This window comes from Chrysochloris asiatica, unplaced genomic scaffold, assembly GCF_000296735.1.
Source record: "Chrysochloris asiatica unplaced genomic scaffold, ChrAsi1.0 scaffold00130, whole genome shotgun sequence".
Lineage (NCBI taxonomy): Eukaryota > Metazoa > Chordata > Mammalia > Afrosoricida > Chrysochloridae > Chrysochloris > Chrysochloris asiatica.
In genome coordinates this window covers 2,179,786-2,199,052 of record NW_006408648.1, presented here as the reverse complement: position 1 = coordinate 2,199,052, position 19,267 = coordinate 2,179,786, and the positions used below count along the sequence as shown (strand labels likewise).

General features: G+C 40.0%; 1 protein-coding gene across 1 annotated transcript in view; it reads right to left on the bottom strand.

Moving 5' to 3' along the window:
• Positions 1–13,675: 13,675 nt before the first annotated feature.
• The window catches only part of SEC22A (SEC22 vesicle trafficking protein homolog A (S. cerevisiae)), a 92,161-nt gene continuing 86,569 nt past the window's right edge, over positions 13,676–19,267 (bottom strand). Inside the window, exon 7 of the mRNA XM_006869362.1 lies at positions 13,676–14,309. Within this exon, the coding sequence (XP_006869424.1) occupies positions 14,109–14,309 (201 nt within the window). The 3' untranslated portion in view covers positions 13,676–14,108. The remainder of the gene's footprint in view (positions 14,310–19,267) is intronic.

Sequence of the window (19,267 nt, the reverse complement as noted above, 5' to 3'; positions counted from 1 at the left end):
ACAGCCTTCAGCATGGATTACATGTTGGTGTAAAAAACCAAAAATCCTCATAACTGAACCAATAAATAACATCATGATAAATGCAGAAAAGACGAAGTTGTCAAAGACTTCATTTTTCTTGAATCCACAATCATCATCACTCATGGAAACAGAAGTCAAGAAATCAAACACATTGCATTAGGCAAATCTGCTGCACAAGATTTCTTTAAAATGTGCCTGACCTAAGCCATGGTATTTTCAATAGCCTCATATGCATGTGAAAGTTAGACAATGAATAAGGAAGACTGTAGAAGAATAGATGCATTTGAATTATGGTGTCAAAGAATATTTAAAATACCGCAGACTGCCAGAAGAACAAATGGATCTGAGCTGGAGGAAGTGCAGCCAGAGTGTTCCACAGAAGCTAGGATGGCAAGACTTCGTCTCTCATACTTTGGACATACTATTGGAAGGTGTCAGTCCTTGGACACAGACATCATGCCTTGTAAACTGGAGAGTCTGATAAATAGAGGAAGACCCCAAAGACATGGATTGACGCATTGGTAGCAACAACAGGCTGCAATGTAAGAGATGTGAGGATGGCACAGGGCAGGGCAGTGTTTTCATTGTGTTGTACATATAGGGTCACTATGAGTTGGAACCAAATCAACTGCACCTAACAACAGTCTCCTAAACGGTGAGAAAATAAAGTTGTTTGCTAAAGCCATATTTCTGTCAAATATCATATGTAAGATTTGTCATAGCAGCACTGCATAACTAAGACACACATATACCACAGAACATAAGCAGTTCATGACTGATGAATTACTCATGCAGACTGTTTTTATCTTGCTACTCCACCAGCCTTAGTGGGTTGACACATGATCTATTCAGCAGGTACCAGGAAAGGGTGAGAAAGGGTTCACTTCCAGCTGGAAGTTACATACAACACTTCTACTTATGAAGGTAAGTCAAAAAGTACTGCTATAAAATCACAGACCTCTCTAAACAAAAACCTCAAATGTGAAGCTATGTTTCTTGATATATATTCCATCTACACTTCTAAAGGCATTATTTCTACTTCTTTAATCTTTCCTGAATAATTCTGTACTCTTTGATTTACATCACATCAAAACAACAGTTTCTGTATCTCCAAGGGACTCAAATTATGTTCCTTTTAAATGTACTTTGAAGAATAAAAAGAATTCCAAAGGACATGTTCTCCCAATAAAATTCTCATAGGACAGTCCTCACTGCCCTCAAAGAATGAGCAGGTATATTGTTGTAATGGAAAAAAAAAATTCCTCAGCACAACTTTCCGGGGTTTTCCTCACCAATGACATTTCCATTTCCTTAAAAAACTTCTCATAATTAGTCCCCATGATTGTCCTGGATCCTTCAAGAAAATCTATCTGGATTATCCCTGTTTTTATTGACTGCTGTGGAGTCTGTTCTGACTCATCGTGATCCTGTACAGGGTTTCCAAGAAGTGGCTAGTGAGTTTGAAGTGCCGTCCTTGTGGTTCAAATTTGTGGTCCAGTGTCGCTATGGGCCGGAACCGACTCGATGGCACATAACAACAACATAACAAAGTTATCCTATAGCAGTTTACATCCTATAGCAGTAGTTATCCTAAAACAGTACATCCCCTAAAACAGTTGCAATACTTTCTGAGCTGATTTCTTTGCCTTGAATTTAATTGGCCCAGTGGATCCCCTTGGAAACCACTGTTTTTTTGTTTTTATGTTTTCTTGTGAATTATGTGATAGTTTATATGGGAAAGTATTAGCTTTACATTTATCCTATTGTGTATCGTTTCCTTGCCATGATTACAATCTCCCCCATGCATCATCAACCAACCAACCCTGCAAGCCTGCCCCCAGGGCTGTCAGCATACAGCCCCTCTCCCTCTCTGGGTCTAAAGTCCCCAGCAGCTCCATCTTTCCATGTCATCATCTCTGCCTCCATCTCAGGCATCACTGCTTCTCTGGGTATGGTCCTGCTCTCGGCTCTTCTCCCTTGATGGTCCCAGGGACCTCCGCTCCTAGACTGCAAAGTCAATCACTCCCCTCCTTTAGCTACAAAACGTCCACCTTTACATTCCAACCCTCACAATCAGTCCTGATAACAATTATTCACTATTGTATCACAAGAAGAGACCTATCCCCATCTCCTTTCATCAGCCCTGCCCAGACAGATTGGATACTACTCAGTGGAGGATCTACCTTCCTCCATGCCCTCTGGATCTAGGTTCCCTCTTGAAAGCTTGTAAGCCAGTCACTTCTTGCCTTTATAGCCTCCCCACCCCCACTTTGGGTAGCCAATGTCCAAGTTGCCCTTCCCTGTCTACTCTGTGTATGGAGGGGGTGGGAATGATCCTCACTGTAAAGATTTTTTCCCTCTTTTGAGTGGAAGCCACTGTTTTGATTGGATTTTTTTAAGACACCCTAATAAGGAGCTCTGGTAGCATAGTGGTTACGAATCGGGCTGCGAACCTTAAAGTCAGCAGTTTGAAACTACCAGCTGTTCCGCGGGAGAAAGATGAGGCTTTCTGCTCCTGCAAAGATTTACAGCCTCAGAAACCCTGTACAAGGTCGCTATGAGTCGGAACGGACTCCACGGCACATAACCAACCAACCAACCAATAAGACTGAGTCCTGGTGTGGCACTGTTGCATAAGCACTGGACTGCTAGCCACAAGGCTGGTGGTTCAAATCCTCCAGTTGCTCCTTGGAAACCCTATACAGGGTCTCTAAGAGTTGGAACATACCCAATGGCACTTAACAACAACCCTGGTGTGGCACTATAGGATAACCAATGAACTACGAACAACAAGGTCAGTAGTTCAAACCCACCAGCCACTTCCTGGTAGCTATGAACTGACTTGATAGCACTTTACACCAACAAAAAGGCTGAAGATAATTAAAAAACAGCTGCCTTGACAGGGAGCTGCCAGAAATTTAAGTCAGATTTAGATATCTCTGTTGACATCAAATGGATGTTGGCTGAAAACAGAGTGCTTTATTGACTACACAAAGGCTTCTGACTGTGTGGATCCTGACAAGCTATGGATAACACTGTCAAGAATGGTATTCCAGAACATACAATTGTACTCATGAGGAACCTGTACAGAGACCAAAAGGCATTTGTTCGAACAGAACAAGGGGATACTGAATGGTGCAGAATCAGGAAACGTGTTGCACCATACTTATTCCATCTGTCTACTCAGCCAATAATATGAGAAGCTGGTTTATATGAAGAAGAATGTGGCGTCAGGATTGGAGGAAGACTCATTAACATTCTGTGATATGCAGATGATACAACCTTCTTTCTAAAAACCAAGAGGGCTTAAAAATAATTACTGATGAAGATCAAAAACCACAGTCTTCAGTTTGGATTGTACCTCAATGTAAATAAACAAAAATCCTTACAAATGGACCAATAAATAACATCATGATTCATGGAGAAAAGATGACGCTATCAAGCATTTCATTTTGCTTGGATCCACAATCAACACTCATGGAAACAGAAGCCAAGAAATCAAACAACGTATTGCATTAGGCAAATCTGCACAACACCGCTTTAAAGTTTTCAAGAACAATAAAGTCAGTTTGAGGACTAAGCTGTGCCTGTCAAGCCAGGGCATTTTCAATAACCTCATATGCATGTGAAAGCTGCGCAATGAATAAGGAAGACTGTAGAAGAATCGATACATCTGAGTCATGGTGTTGGAAAAGAATATTAAACATACCACGGACTGCCAGAAGAACAAATAAATTTGTCTTGGAAGAAGTACAGCCAGAATGCCCCTTAGAAGCTAGGATGGCAAAACTTCCTCTCTCATACTTTGGACATGTTTTCAGGAAATACCAGTCCCTGGAGAAGGACATCACTTGGTAAAGTGGAGGGTCAGGGAAAAAGAGGAAGGCCCCAACCAGATCGTTTGGTACAGTGGCAACAACACTGGGCTGCCGCAGAACCAGGCAGTGTTTTGTTCTGTCGTGCATATGGTCACTATGAGTTGGAACTGACTCAATGGCACCTAGCAACAAGACTAAGACAAGTGTAGTTTTGAGAACATGTTAATAGACATCTACTGAATGCAGAAACATGTTTAAGCATGTTTTGTTTGGAATAAACCCAGACATATATGAACTAGAACCCTACTATCAATATTTATTGATTCACCCTCATATATTTGATTGCTCAACACTTTGTGGCACTGTCATCCCTAACTACTGAAATAAGACTGAAAATGTGGTCTTTGGGCTTAATGAGAAAATGTGTTTGGCTTAACAATCAGGATTCTTATAACTAAAGAAGAGGGTGGTTATTGAGAAGCAGTATGCAAGTCTCTGCCAAAACTAAAGATAGAAATTCAGACATCATCAGCAGTAGGAGGGTAGATAAAGCAAAAACAAAATTATCCAGATTGAATAACTCAATGATTATTCAGAAAGAGTATGTAGAGAAAGGAGGCCAGCAGCCTGGAGCAAGCAGAGAAAGAGAAGCTGTTAAAAGACATTCAGAAGGAGCGGTTGGAGAGGTAGGAGGATAGAGCTGGGCAAGTCAGGAGTTTTTAAAGGAGGTGTTTGAAACGCTGTAGAGATACTGTCAAATGAAGGCTGAAATCATTGTGGTGGGTGGTTGGAGGACACCACTCACCTTAGCAAGAGTGAGTTTGTGGGACTGACTAAGCAGCAGACATCAGAATGCAGAAGGCTGAGAAATGAAGGGATGAAGAGTTGGAAACCAGGAGTCAATTGGAAGCAACTGGGACTAGAATTAGAAAAAGTCCAGAGTCAAAGCAGGTGAGTCAAACATGCTTATACCAGGGGGCTTCAAAGAGTTAATGGAAAAACGGAATGAAAAGATAATGGAAAATTTCTAGGAACTTTTTTATACTTTCTCATATGCTAGGGAAGGAAAGTTGAAAACAAAGGTGAGAAAACAGATAGTGGAAAGAATTCAAGGAGGTGGGAGGGGATGGGAGCCTGTCCAGAGGTGAACTAACTGATCTGACCTGCAGAGCTAATAACCATGGCTACCACTGATTGAGGGGGAGTCCTCCTGTGGCATTGTAGGATAAGCACTGGACCTCAAGACCATTTTAATTCGCATGTTGGTGGTTCAAACTCACCAGCCTCTCCTCAGAAACCCCATACAGGGTTGCTATGAGTCCGAACAGACTCAGCAGCACTTAACAACAACCACTGATTGATCACTCTCATGCTACCAGGAAATGAGCTTCCCAAGGCCTAAAAATGATGTTGAGCCAGGGTTACTGTATAAAGCATTCTTGGACACTGGGGTGTACACTGCTCAAGAGAAGTGCTGAGCAGATTTTCATTTCTCTTTCTACAAGAGAACTACAATAGAGACACTCTGCAAACCTGTAGCTTTTGAATTTGTCAAAAATAAAACAACTCTACACTGAAGAGAACAAAAAAGTTGGTAAGACTGGGTCATGTTGACTATGGTGACCTCCACTCCCACCCCAAAGCCCACCATCACTTAGCACAGGAATCTGGAGTGTTGGAAGAGCTGCAGTTATTTTGGGGATGGGGTACAGGAAGGGAGGGGCATGAAAGACTACAGGACACCCTCCTACCTTTATCTGGATGAACTTCAGTGCACGAAGAGCTTCCACATACATTTTCTCACTGGTGTCTCACCCCAGGCCTGGGAGGCAGTAGGAGACGGGACCAGGCATCGTTAGGGTGCTGTGATTCTCAGGAATAAGAAGCTGGCAGCAGTCTGCAGACACTTCTGTCCAGTCTGCCCATCTGGCTGGGTGCTGTTGACTTTCGCAGGCGCAGAGGGCTCACCACTCCTCAAGGTTGGACAATAGATAACATGAGATCCAATTACTATAGTATGCTTTTATCCTTCCAGATTTCAAAAAAAGTCCTTTGGTGGTTTTTTCCCTTCTGTGTTGTGAGAAAATATATGGTATTTGCTGTTTTCTTGCGTATCTTTTCTTGCCACCTGTGGGGTCACTGCCTCACAAGCAGAAGCAGAACAAAGCCAAATGAGGGCACTGGGAGAGCTGGTCTCCAAGGTCTCATCTTCCTCTGGCATTCTTTGATATGAAATATTTATGTAATTCTTTAACCAGTCTCCAAGTGCCAGACCACATGTATGGTGCAAACAAAAACACCATCTAATTAAGACTAAGATTTCAGAGCCAAAGGCACAGAGACAAATAAGACTAAAGCACTGTGCCGATGGGGATCTGTGTGAAGAGCACCTTCAAACCAGAGTTGGAAGCAGTCCTTGATTTGTCCTCCTCAGACACCAAACCAGCAGCAGCCATGCATGACAGCAAGGTCAGGAAGCTTTTCCAATCAGGGCCCTGCCTTGGTTGACAGAGCAAGCAGAGGGCCCAGAGAGAGAGAGAAAGGAGGAAACACCATGAGAGAAAGAAAGGAATCCATCTAGGGCTGAGGGGAAGTAGGCTAGATGACCAGTCCAGAACCTCAACGATCCATCTATTCCCAGGGAACAGAGCTGAACTGCCCCCTCACTTGGTGAGAGCAAATTCATTCCCAGGACTCCTTTCATGTTGCTGGTCTATTGAATTCAAACAATTCTCACTGGAATCCATAGGGGCCTCATCACTGTATTTTTCTCAAAAAATGTCTTAACTTACACCTGACTGGCATCTCTGGCCATCCTTAGGCATAGTTTTCCAATTATCAAAATGGACTTGTCCATTTTGATTCAGCCAGTTGGTTAGAGTGCTACTCACCGTCTTGTTCACAAGGAATTTTGTGTTGTTGCCATTTTGCCTCACATTAATCTTTTTTAAACCATGTTGCATTTGTTCTTTTTTGAAGTGCCTTTCAGCTCTCTCATTCCCTTATTGATGACTGCTGGCTGCCGGCCGGCCTGCCTCCCACCCCTCGCCCCCACATGGCCCATCATATCTCTCATTGGAGGACATGGCAGGCACATGTGTTGGGCCCATAAGGAATGCTGGGCACTAGGGCAGTTGCCATTCAAGAGCACTTGATACAACAGATTTGAATGTTCACAGTGAAGTGTGATGGGGCCAAATGCTATAGTGCCACACTGGATAAGGCAGCATCTTCCTCAGCTGACAATGCTTCAGACCCCTGGAGGCTGGGGTATGGGTGAGCACAGGGTGCGGCACTAACAACTTATCACAGGGTATGAGTGAGCACAGGGTGCAACAGTAATTAACTTGGCCATTAACTTACCTCCAAGGATTTTCTTAAGCTTCATTACCATTCTGTATATAAGGCATCTCATAAACAGTCGGCACTTGGCAAGCAAGAAGCCCTTTAATTTCCTTCCCTTCTCTTTGTATGTGTCCCAGCTACCCCACTTAAAAGTCTGTGCACTATCAGGGCCCCAACCTGATAGATATTTCAAAAGGATCCTCACTTAGTGATATCTGAAAAGCTATGTGCAATAATTTATTACATTTGGGTGGTATTTGCAACTTAAGGCTCTTATTACCTGTAAGGTAGTAACACCAACAAGGAAGAAAATATGACAGCAAATACTTCATAGTAATTGCCGAGTGCCAGGCTGTCGACTCATATAATCCTCACACCACCACTTTGTCAAAAACTACTATTCTTAATTATCCCCATTTTACATTAGACAAAACTGAGGCAGAGACAATAAGTGATTCACCTAAGGCCACAATGTTAGTATAGAGCCAGTCTAAATTCTTAATCACAATTCCGTATTATGGAGTCCTGGTGTGGTGCTACGGGTTAATGCGCTGGATGACAAAGTCAGTTTGAACCGCAAAGTGGACGGTTCAAACTCACCAGCCACTCTTCGGAAACCCTATAGAGGGTCACTATGGGTCAGAACTGACTCAATGACACTTAACAAAAACAACAAATTCTGTATTATAGGACTTCTGGCATAGCGCTGTAGGATCCACATTGAACTGTGAACCATGAGGTTGGCAGTTCACATCCACCAGCTGTTCCTTGGAAAGCCTATGAGTTGGAATCGACTTGACAGCAGTTAACAACAACAACATTCTTTACTATGGAGTCCTGCTGTGGTACTACAAAATCAGCATCGGACTGCTAACTGCAGGTTGGCAGTTCAAACCCACCAACCGCTCCAATATACATATATATATATATATATATATATATGTAATTTCCCCCAATATATTTGAAACATAGTATTTTTATATATACTCCTTAGCCTATATCCATGTGATCTAGTTTAATAGTCCTTGGTGGGAATGAGCATAGGTACTGAGTAATACAGGTTGGTTCTCAATCCTGGCACCACTGTTTGGGTGCCGACCTTGTGATTTAATCCGACCTTGTGGTCCAGTGCTTTATCCTAAGGTGCCACACCAGGACTCCAGAAACTATACTTGTTCATCCAGTTGGTTCTAACTTATAGCAACTGTATACAGAGTTTCCAAGGAGCAGCTGGTGGGTTTGAACTGCTGACCTTATGGTTCATAGTCTAGTGCTCATCCTACAGTGCCACATCAAACTATATTTGTTAAGTGCCACTGAGTTGGTACCAACTCATAGTGACCCTTATATAGGGTTTCCGTGGAGTGGCTGGTGCATTTGAACCGCCGACCTGTGGCTCAAACTGACCTTGTGGGGTTCAGCACATTATCTTGCAGCATCAAGTCTTTGGGCTTGGAGGAGTTTATCAACTTTTAGCTTAGATGTTACTAAAGACAATTTACACCATAAATCAGGTTTGATTTTACCACAACATTTTCAGATGAAAAGATTCCATTTCCTTCGGGATAATACAGTAGAAAAATACAAAGCCTTGGCCACAGACAAAGTATACAGAATTGAAGAAAGACGTGTAACTGTGGAAAGGCTAAATGTTCAGTTTGGTCTTTGTGGTAGCTGTTTTCAAGTAATTTATTTGTTCTTTCACCACAGACTCCACTATAGGTCTAACTTTTAAGTGGAGGGAGAGGGGGAAACAAAAAACTACCAACAAAAAGTGTTAAAACAGTAATAACACACATGACCGGGACTGGATGACTGGATGATCGGAGCTCAACCAGGAGAAGAAAGAAGGGGGCGGGGGTGTGTGTGTGTGGAGAAGATTGAGCTGATCCAAGCTGATGAACTTGACCTATGCATACAAATGCAGTGACACCAAAGAGGCAATAAATCCTTACAGCAAGAAACATTCCCACCCCCTCCACACACAGAGTAGACATAGAGGGGCAACTTGGACATTGGATACCCAAATGGGGAGGGAGGGACTACAAAGACAATAAGTAACTGGCTTACAAGCCTTCAAGAGGGAACCTAGAGCTAGGGGGCATGGAGGAAGGCAGAATCACTATCGAATTTGTCTAGGTGGAGCTGATGAAATGAAATACAGATGGGTAACATGCGATACTGTAGTGAATAATGGTTATCAAGACGGATTATGAGTGTTGGAAATGCAAGGGTAGAGGTTTTGTAGCAAGGAAGAGAGCAATTATTTCTCCATCTAGGAGCGGAGGTCTCTGGGACCACCAACAGATAAGAGCCAAGAACGGGACCCCACCCAGAGAACCGGGGATGCCTGAGATGGAGACAGAGATGATGACAAGGAGGGATGAAGCGGCTGGGGACTTTGGATCCAGAAAGGGAAAGGAACTGTGGGCCGAAGACTGAGCGGGGAAGGGGGAGGGTAGAGCACGGGCTTCTAGGATATGCCCTTTGGTCGGAAGACGAGGCATGGAGGAACCATGGCAATGAAATGATACACGATGGAATGAATATGGAACTGAGGTTCTCTCATGTAAACTATCATATAATTCACAATAAAACATTTTAAAAAAAGAAAAAACAAAAACAAAAAACAAACCAGTATTTGTTAAGTGCCACTGAGACAGTTCCAACTCATAGTGGCCCTGCATAGGGTTTGTCGAGACAGTTTTGATAAAGGGAGCATTTGAAATCAGAAAGCAAAGGATGGCTTGTTAATAACTGCTGTGACAATGGTTGTCTATTTTTTCAAAAACTAAAAGTAAAGCCCTTCCTAGCATCCTCCTCTAAAATAAATCTCTGATGAATTAAAAGTCTAAAAGTGGAAATAGTGAACATGTAGAAAAAGATATATACTCATATATGTAAATAGGGAGTCCTGGTGTGCTATTGTAGGATCAGCACTGGACTGCTAACCACAAAGTCAGTGGTTCAAACCAACCAGCTGCTCCTTGGAAACTCTATACAGAGTTACTGTCAGTCAGAATCAACCCAACAGACCTTAACAACAATATGTCAATATGGAGGTGACTGCTATTTTCTAAGCACAATGCTAAATTTAGAAGACATATAGATTAATCTTTTGTGATTAAGAAAATATGGTTTACCAAAACTGACACCTTTTGAAATAAAAAGCTTAAACAAGCCAGTTTCTATAGAAGAAGTAATAAAACAACAACAAAAAAAAAACCAGTAATAACAAAAGTAATGACGTATATATGCATATGCGTTCACACACGTACATACATTGTTGTGACCTTTGGAGACCCAAAGGCTCAGAGTGGATTACTGAGTGGTTGAATAATATGACTGGAACAAAGGCAGAGTAGTTAGCCTCAGGACAAAACACTTTGATAGTATGGAGACCAACGCTCACATATCATATCTCTGGTCTCTATGGAGCTGTGACAATTCGGGAGTCTAATGAGATTCCAGACATGGCCTAACAAAAATAGAGCTATGCAGTTCTTAGACTAGATTCCACTGTGAAAAATACCACCATGTGGTACAGCATTATAGGATAAGCACTGGACTGCTAACCACAAGGCTGGCAGTTCAAATCCACTACCCACTCCTTAGAAACCCTATGAGTCAGAACTGACTTGGCGGCACTTAACAATAGCCAACAAATAAAAAATAAATGGGTCAATCCCATGACAACACATACACTTTACGTTATATAACTGTCGAAGTGGGAAAAGATTTTCCATGTTATAAATGGATTTTCAAAGCTGAACACAAGATACTTTTTTAGTTTAGGACAAGAATTCTTATGTGAGAAAAAGCCTTCTTACCCACATAAAACCAATCAACCTACCCACCCTGCCCCACCCGCTAAAAAAGAAACTCAACAGCCCGAAAATGGAAACCTTAGAAAGCTGATACTATGTGAAGATTCAAGGCACAATCATAATAAGCAAATGTGGATCAAACTATTGTTGAAGATTTTGTTCATTTTAGTACTTCATAGGGCTCCCCATTAAGAAAAATTTAACCAAATTAATCAGGAAAAAGGTCTCCGCTAAGGAGCTAGCTTGCTCTTGACTTACCCACAGAGGAATGTGTAACTTGTTTCTCTCTTAGCGTAAGCGGCCAGAAGTTTCAGAGTCAAAATATAACACCCAAGAATAGCAACTTCTTAATCCTCATTTCCAATTTCAATGATCTTGTTTTACTGCTTTTCTGTTTATATATTATTGACATCAAGATACGTATCTTTTGTTGATATGATGCTTCAGATTTTTTTGAAATAAAGGCTAGGTATAAATACATTTGAAATACAGATTTAAAAAAGAGTTAATTGCAATTACTTTAGGGATAGAAAAGAAAGTATCTGGGCTATCAAGGCAGAGAAGACCTCAGTCACAAAGCAGTATTTCAGAATTACCTAAATTAAGAAAAAACACACCAAATTTGATAGCAGAATTACCTAAATTAAGATAAAACACACCTAAATTTGATAGCAGCAGGCCTGGACTCACTCATTTCAGAAGCCCTCAATTTCTTGATTTCTTTTTCTTCTTTAAAACCAAGAGAAGACATATTTCCTGAATATTTGTCACCTTCATTACTTTCCACTCTAGTGGAAAGAGTCCTGGGCCAGGAGATAAAGTGGACTTAGCTCTGTGATCTTGGGAAAATTCATTAACATCTTTATAACTTAGTTTCTTCCTCTTTAGCAGAAGGGCAAATACTACTTTCCCTAAACTACAAAACTCATGATACAGACTTGCTTTTAGATATAAAAGGGCAATATAAATGCAAGCCATTAATGTCACACACATTAGAGTCCTTAAAGATTCTTTCTCCAGAGTCTAAGGACGTCTTTGTACCTATGGCAAAAATTTACCTTTCCAATTTCATAGTTTCTTTGGAAACAACACAACAGAAGTGGGGAAGCTACATAAATACCAAAAAATATAAGCACCAGATATTAGAAGCAAGCATTCTTACACATAAAACATTATTTATACCTGTTTACATTTTTCACATTAAGGTATAAACAGCCATTCTAAGAATTGTATCATCAATTTAGTGGTAGGAGGTAGCTCTTGTACCAAATTGGCAAGAGTGCTTCAATATATCAATATACTGTAAAATCACAATTAACCAGAATGTTCAAACTTACTGGTTATAACCATTTGTCTAAAAAACCTGTCTAAACAAAATGACTTGACTGCTGGCTCAGTAAATACAACATGCCAAACATGTGGTTTTCATGATTTATAATCATGTGAGGTACTGAGGTACCTCTCAGAATTTCTGTGCTGAAAATTGGAGTGAATTCAAGTGTCTTGTTTTAAATAAATCTCTGCTATTAGCTTGCTGTCTTCCTTCAGCCTCATTCTCCTAAAAGGTGAGTGAAACAGGCTTGTACAGTTCTAGGTACACCCACATATACTGTTGGAGGCAAACAAGGCAGTTCAATCATGACTTTATCCCACTGGTATATTTCTTCTGTTTAATCAATATGCTCAGTAACATGAATTCCATGTAATGGATCCACTGTCTAGTATCTTGTGAATTCCTAACTTAGAATCTTTGCTTTAAAAGAAAAGAATCCACCATGACGACGATGCCCAAAGCAAAGCTGGAGAGCTGGAGATTTGCTAATAGAATCCAACTGTGCTCCTGACATTAATTCGTAAAGCCTTGAACAATCTTTAATAATGGAAACAAGAGGGTATGTACGTTCTCTCAGAGACTAATAGGTGCTGAATTCCACAAAGCCATAAAATAATACAAGTTATTGTGAGAAAAGACTGATATTTTTAAGACAGTCAAGTGTTTTCCATACTACTGATGGTACATTGACATTTGAGGTGGTACACAACATGAAATTAAGTACTGCTAAATCACAGTGTGAACATCATTCCCTTTCTACCCTCCCGGCTATCCCAGAGAAAGCTTCATATTGGTGCTGGGTAGTCCCTCTCTTTTCCTGTAAGAAAGAGTGCCTTCTCAGTGTCACAGCCTAGGCAGGCATTAGCTAGAATTTAGTAACTTTTATTGTTGTTTCAATTTTTATTATTTTGTGGCTTTTATTTATGGCAAATTGATACTGGTTTTCTACGGAAGATTTTTTTTTTTTTTTTTTTTTTTTACAATATTTAAAATTTAAAAGAGAAATTATTAACAGTTTGGCAGTCCTTAAGTGATTAAAGTTTGAGAAACAATGGGGATAGTCAAACAAATCATGTTTTAAAAAAGTGACTTAAAAGAGACGACAAAAGTGGTCTACAGAGAAAACACGTATTATTGTACTTTCAATACTTATGACATTCCAGAGATGAGCTCACCAGAGTTCTTCCACATCTGGTGATTTCTGGAAATGATTCAAGCAAAACTGTAAAAGGAAAAAGAGCCAATTCCACACCCTCCTGGACTTATAAATTTATGGTATCACAAATGTGTAAATAATAGAATAATTAGCAAGTCATTGTTTTCAATGCAAGCTTTCCAATTGACTGCACCATCTTTTTATTTGGTCTATACTAATGCCTCACAAAGGCAAACCATGTTGTACAGTTCCTGCTTGGTCTTCAGAGCAAGGATCACATGTATACTGTGCCTGAACCCCTTCAGCAAGGATTCAAGACTGCTGGCCAAGTCTTCTAGTGGCGTCTGATTGTTCTTCCACGTTTTGGTGGTTCAGAGAGAAGCCTCCTGAATGATGAGCTTGCAGCCAACAGTCTTCTGAGAGGAGTTTGCCTGGCAGGTTTTGCATGTTCACAGGCATGCCATGCTGATTTAAAACAAAAGAAGGCAGGAGAGAAAAGAAAGCAGAGCTTCTTGTCTGTGGTGAGCAGTTTCTTCATCACAGTGGCAGTTAAGATAGGCTCCCTCTTTTGTCTCCTAACGTCAAGGCAATTCATCTGAAGAATGGTGTCAGACATCATAATCAGGAGCCTTGCCCTGGGCTTGCCTCAGCCAGATCTGCAGTGTGACAAATGCTCCCACAGTCACATGAAAGAAAAGCTGCCAGAGGTTGCGTAGTTCATAAAGATACATATTGCACAGACAGATTAAACCCAAAGTCAAAAAGGACTTGACATTCCGCCAGCCAGTGTAGTAGACAAGCAAATAACACTGTTCAAAATACAAAAATGAAAGATGATTAGGGTTACAGGAAAAGAAACAGATGAACCTAGTATGGAATTAAAACAGGCCAGAGTAAATTACAAGAGTGGGAGAGGGGATTTTTCATCTCAGGATAAGATAATGTAACCTAGAAAGGACACCCAGCAATGAAAGTGCCACAGCTTAAGAGGAAAATAGATTTTTCCTTTTATGTTTTTCATTTTTCAAAGGAAAAAGCATTGTGTATTATATTTAAGATAGAAGTATAATTGGATTACTCCTTTGCAAACAGACTGGGTAAATTTTCCAAGGTGACAGGCAACTAAGAAACATTCACACCTCCCACTCTCACCCCCAATAGTGCAAAAATCTCACATAAACTATTCATCAAAATGGACTATTATCTTAAATTACCTGCATCTGAATATTACTAGAATCAACAAATACTTACCAATCCCCCATTTGAGTGCAAGGTATATGTGAACATTTGAGTGAGAATTCATTCCATGAGTATATTTATAGAGGGCCAGCTACAAATCAGGCATGATTCTTTAGCTGAGTGAAGCAGAGAATGGAGTCCTGATGTAGCACTGTAGGATAACCACTGAACTATTAACTGCAGGGTTGGCGATTAAAACCCACCAGCCACTCCTTGAAAACCCTATACAGGATCACTAAGAGTCGGATCCAACTCAACAGCACTTAACAACAACAACAAAACAGATAAAGCCCTTGCTCATGTGGACCTTATACTCTAGTAAAAATAAGCCCAGTCACTGAGTTGGTTCTGACTTAGAGTGACCCTGCATAGGGTCTCTGAGGCTGTAAATCTTTACTGGAGTCGAAAAGTCTCAGCTTTCTCTCACAGAGCGGCTGGTGGATTTGAGCTGCTTACCTTGTGGTTACCAGCCAAACTCATAACCCACTACATCACCAGGGACCCTTTTAACATATACCATATGGTGTGGCGCTGTGGGCTAATGCGTCAGACTGCAAGGTCATTTGAACTGCAAGGTCGGTGGTTCAAGCTCACTAGCTGCTCCTTGGAAACCCTATACAGGGTTGCTATGGGTCGGAATCAACTCGATGGCACTTAACAACAACAACAAAATGGTGAAAAAGATAAAGCAGAAAAAGGGAACAGAGAATAAGAGTGTAATTTTGGAAGAATCTTGGAATTCATCCTTTCCTGCTTTATTTTTCTTTACAACATATTATTATGCTGTTGTTCTTCTTCTTGTGAGATACTATTGAGTCAATTCTAACTCATAGTGACCCTATATACAACAGAATGAAACATACTAGATACATACAAAAATGTGCTCATTTTCTACATCCTGTGACACATTCCAAGCTTCAAGAAAGGAGAGATTTTTAACTGTTTTGTTCACTCATTTCTCTCTCCAGTGCCAACATGACTGCCTGACATATAATTTAAGTGTTCTAAAAAAAATGTTGAATAAATGAACTGTTTTCAATTAGTTACCAAATTCACAACATGGTAAGTATAGGAATTACAAACAAAGTGTCGGTCTTTATGTGGAACTGTATCCAGCCAAGCTTCACTATGAAGGACAACAGGGTTTGCTACAGTGCATAAAAGAACACAGACATGTTTTGCTAAACCTGTTTAGTTTTTATACAAATTAAAACTCTGCTTGTTTAGAAAGAAGACTGCTATTCAAGAAAAATTAATTGGATGTTTGATCTGTGATTTTTGCTATAGAATTAAAAACTTAATGTAACTTGAAATAAGAAAAAAAATAATTTTTTCTCTTAAATATGTAATCCTAGAAAAAAGTTACAACCCACATACCACTTACTCTGTTCCCCTCTAATGTTCACATCACATGGCCATTATATACTTACTGAAACCAGAAAATTGGTACAGTACCATTAACTAATCTACAGACTTCATTTGAGTTTTTCCAGTTGACACACTAGAGTCCTTCTTCTAGTCCAGGGTCCAATCCAGGATTCCATATTGCATTTAGTTTCCATGTCACTTCCCATCTGTAATACTTCTTGTCTTTCTTGACCTTGACCGTCTTGAAGGTTACTGATCAGCTATTTTGTACAATATCCTTCCATTTGGGTTTGTCTGATATTTTCTCATGAATAAACTGAGAATAGGCAGATCTGGTCAGAATATCACAAAGGTGATGTCCGACAAGTCTTATTATTGAGAATGTTAACTTTGATCTCTTGGTTAAGCTGGCTTCTGTACTGCACATCTACTTTGTAATCGACAAGCATCTTGTAGATGGATACTTTGCAACTGTATAAATATCCTCTGCCCACTAATTCCCCACTTCCACTGATAACTCTTGCCTATAACAGTTGTTACTGTGGTGTTTGCCGAGTGGCAATCTTCTGTTTCCCTACATTTATTAACTGTAATTCTACTATAAAGAAAACCTAGGAGTTTTGGTACTTAAAAGAGAAAAATATTTAAGGGCTTTAAAAGTAACCATCTCTACTTCACAGATTATTTACTAATTTTAAAGAAGGAAAAGATGCCTTTGCAATGAAAAGATCTAGTAGACACCACCTTACCCAAACAATCAAGCTTATTATTAATGCTTTCTGACCAGTGTAATGAGAGAGATACAACATATGACACTACACAGTATTCTAGCCAAAACAGCTGACCTGACTCCAATCACAATGAAAACAGACAAATCCAGATGTGGGTCCAATAAAGTCAGGTATCTGCTTGCCTTAAAATATTTTTTTAAGTGCCAAAGTAATAAAAGATAAAATAAATACAACAGAATAAAAAGGTCAAGAGATTTGCTACAAGATAAAAAAAAAAAAATTGCATAGTACAATCCTGAATTGAATCCTGGATTAGGAGAAAACCAACTATAAAGAGCACTTTGGAGAGAAGTGAAGGGATTTTAATATGGATTGTGTATCAGATAATGTTATATCCATGTCAAATTTATGGTATGTGATAATGGTAGCTAGGCAGAAGGATGTCTTTATTCCTAGGAGGTAAGCATTTAAAGATGAAATAGCACAAGGTCTGAACTTTATTTATACACACCTGTACATGGACTTTCACTTCGGGGAGATGGAGGAACACTTTTTTCTACTCCTCCTGCTAAACATAACTAAGACATGTTAAGGAGAACAAGCATAAAAAACTCTAAAAGGAGCAGAGACGCAGTTAAATATGCTAGGATTTGGGACCCAGGGAGTGACAGCTGTGGTTACTTTCCAGAGTTTTCTTTTGGCTTTAAATATCCCCAACTGGAAGTTAAAGAATCTGGTAAACAGAACACACCAAAGATGCATACCAAAATAAATAAATAAAAGCCTCAATGAAAAGCTTGCTCTCACTAGTGAAAAGTTAGAAAGGGGCAGCTTAGTAAGACAGAGCATTTCTAGACAATAACTACTCTACTCCAGACAAACACCTCAGAAAAACTGGCTCTAGTCCTCAATCCCACAGCAAAAGCCAAGTGAGGAGCCCAAGATTCACACCTCTGGGGGCTACAATAAGATACACAATCCCCACACTGGGTGGTCTCAGAGAAGGCTGAATAGGAAATCAAGACTCACATCTTATGAGACGGAGATGACTCCCTCAAACTCCCATTCGGCACCTCCACCCTGGTGTTAGAAGAGACCCCATGTGAAATCTGGACACCCACCTAAAAGCTCTGAGGGAAAAGATTTCTCATCAGAAGGCATACAGGCCCAAAATAAGTGCAACATTTTTCAGTTACTCAAAGAAATGAGCTGCCAACCCAGAATCCTCTGTGCAGTGAAAATATTTTTCAAGAATGACAAGAAATCAAGACATTGTTGCCAGTAAATGTATCCTAAAAGAATGGCTAAAGGAAGTTCTCTAAACAGAAAGGATATAAGAAACCTTGGAGTATCAGGAAGGAAGGAAGAATGCAACAACAAAAAAATACGGGTAAATATAATAGGTCTTTTTTTTTTTTCTTGAGTTTTCTAAATTATATTTAGTAGTTGAAGCAAAAATTCTATTGTGGTTCTAAACATATATAGAGAAAATACTTTAAATAATTATAAATGCGAGAACTCAGAGAAATGTAAGGGAATTAAAGTTTCTATTGTTCACTGTTGTTGTTGTTGTTGTTCTTGTTAGGTGCCATCGAGTCAGTACTGACTCACAGAGACCTTAAGCACAACATATGAAACACTGCCCAATCCTGGGCCAACCTCACTACTGTTGCCACGCTTGAACCCATCGATGCTGTAACTTGGCCAATCCATCTCGTTGGGGGTCGTCTTCTTTATCTCTAACCCTCCACCTTACCAAACATGATATCCTTCTCCAGAGACTGGTCCCTCCTGACAAGTTCACTAGTAGTGGTAAATTGATGACACTAGAAGTCTATGATAAGTTCAGTATATTAATGTAACACCTAAAGTAACCGATAAACAAAGTATATTACAACACACTCAAAAATGGTATAGAGAAACCAAATTGGAATTCTAAAAAGTGTTTAAGTAACCCAAAGAAAGGCAGGAAAAACAAAACATACAAACAAGCAAACAGCTAAAAAAAAAAATCAGATATAGCATATCAGTAATTACAGTCACATTGTTGTTGTTAAGTGCCATCGAGTCGGTTCCAACCCAAAGCGACCCTGTACAGGGTTTCCGAGGGTGTAAATCTTTACGGGAGTAGAAAACCTTATCTTTCTCCCGCGGAGCGGCTGGTAGTTTCGAACCGCTGACATTAAGGTTCGCAGCCCGATTCGTAACCACTACGCTACCAGAGCTCCTTACAGTAACCACTACGCTACCAGAGCCACACAGTCACATATATGGTCTAAATATATCAGTTATAAGACTAATTGGCAGAGTATATTAAAAAACATGAGCCAACCATAAACTTACTTCAAATGATGGAGATAACTTAGAAGTAAAAGAATGAAAAAGGATATAATATGCAAACATTAATTAAAAAAAAAAAAAAAGGAGTG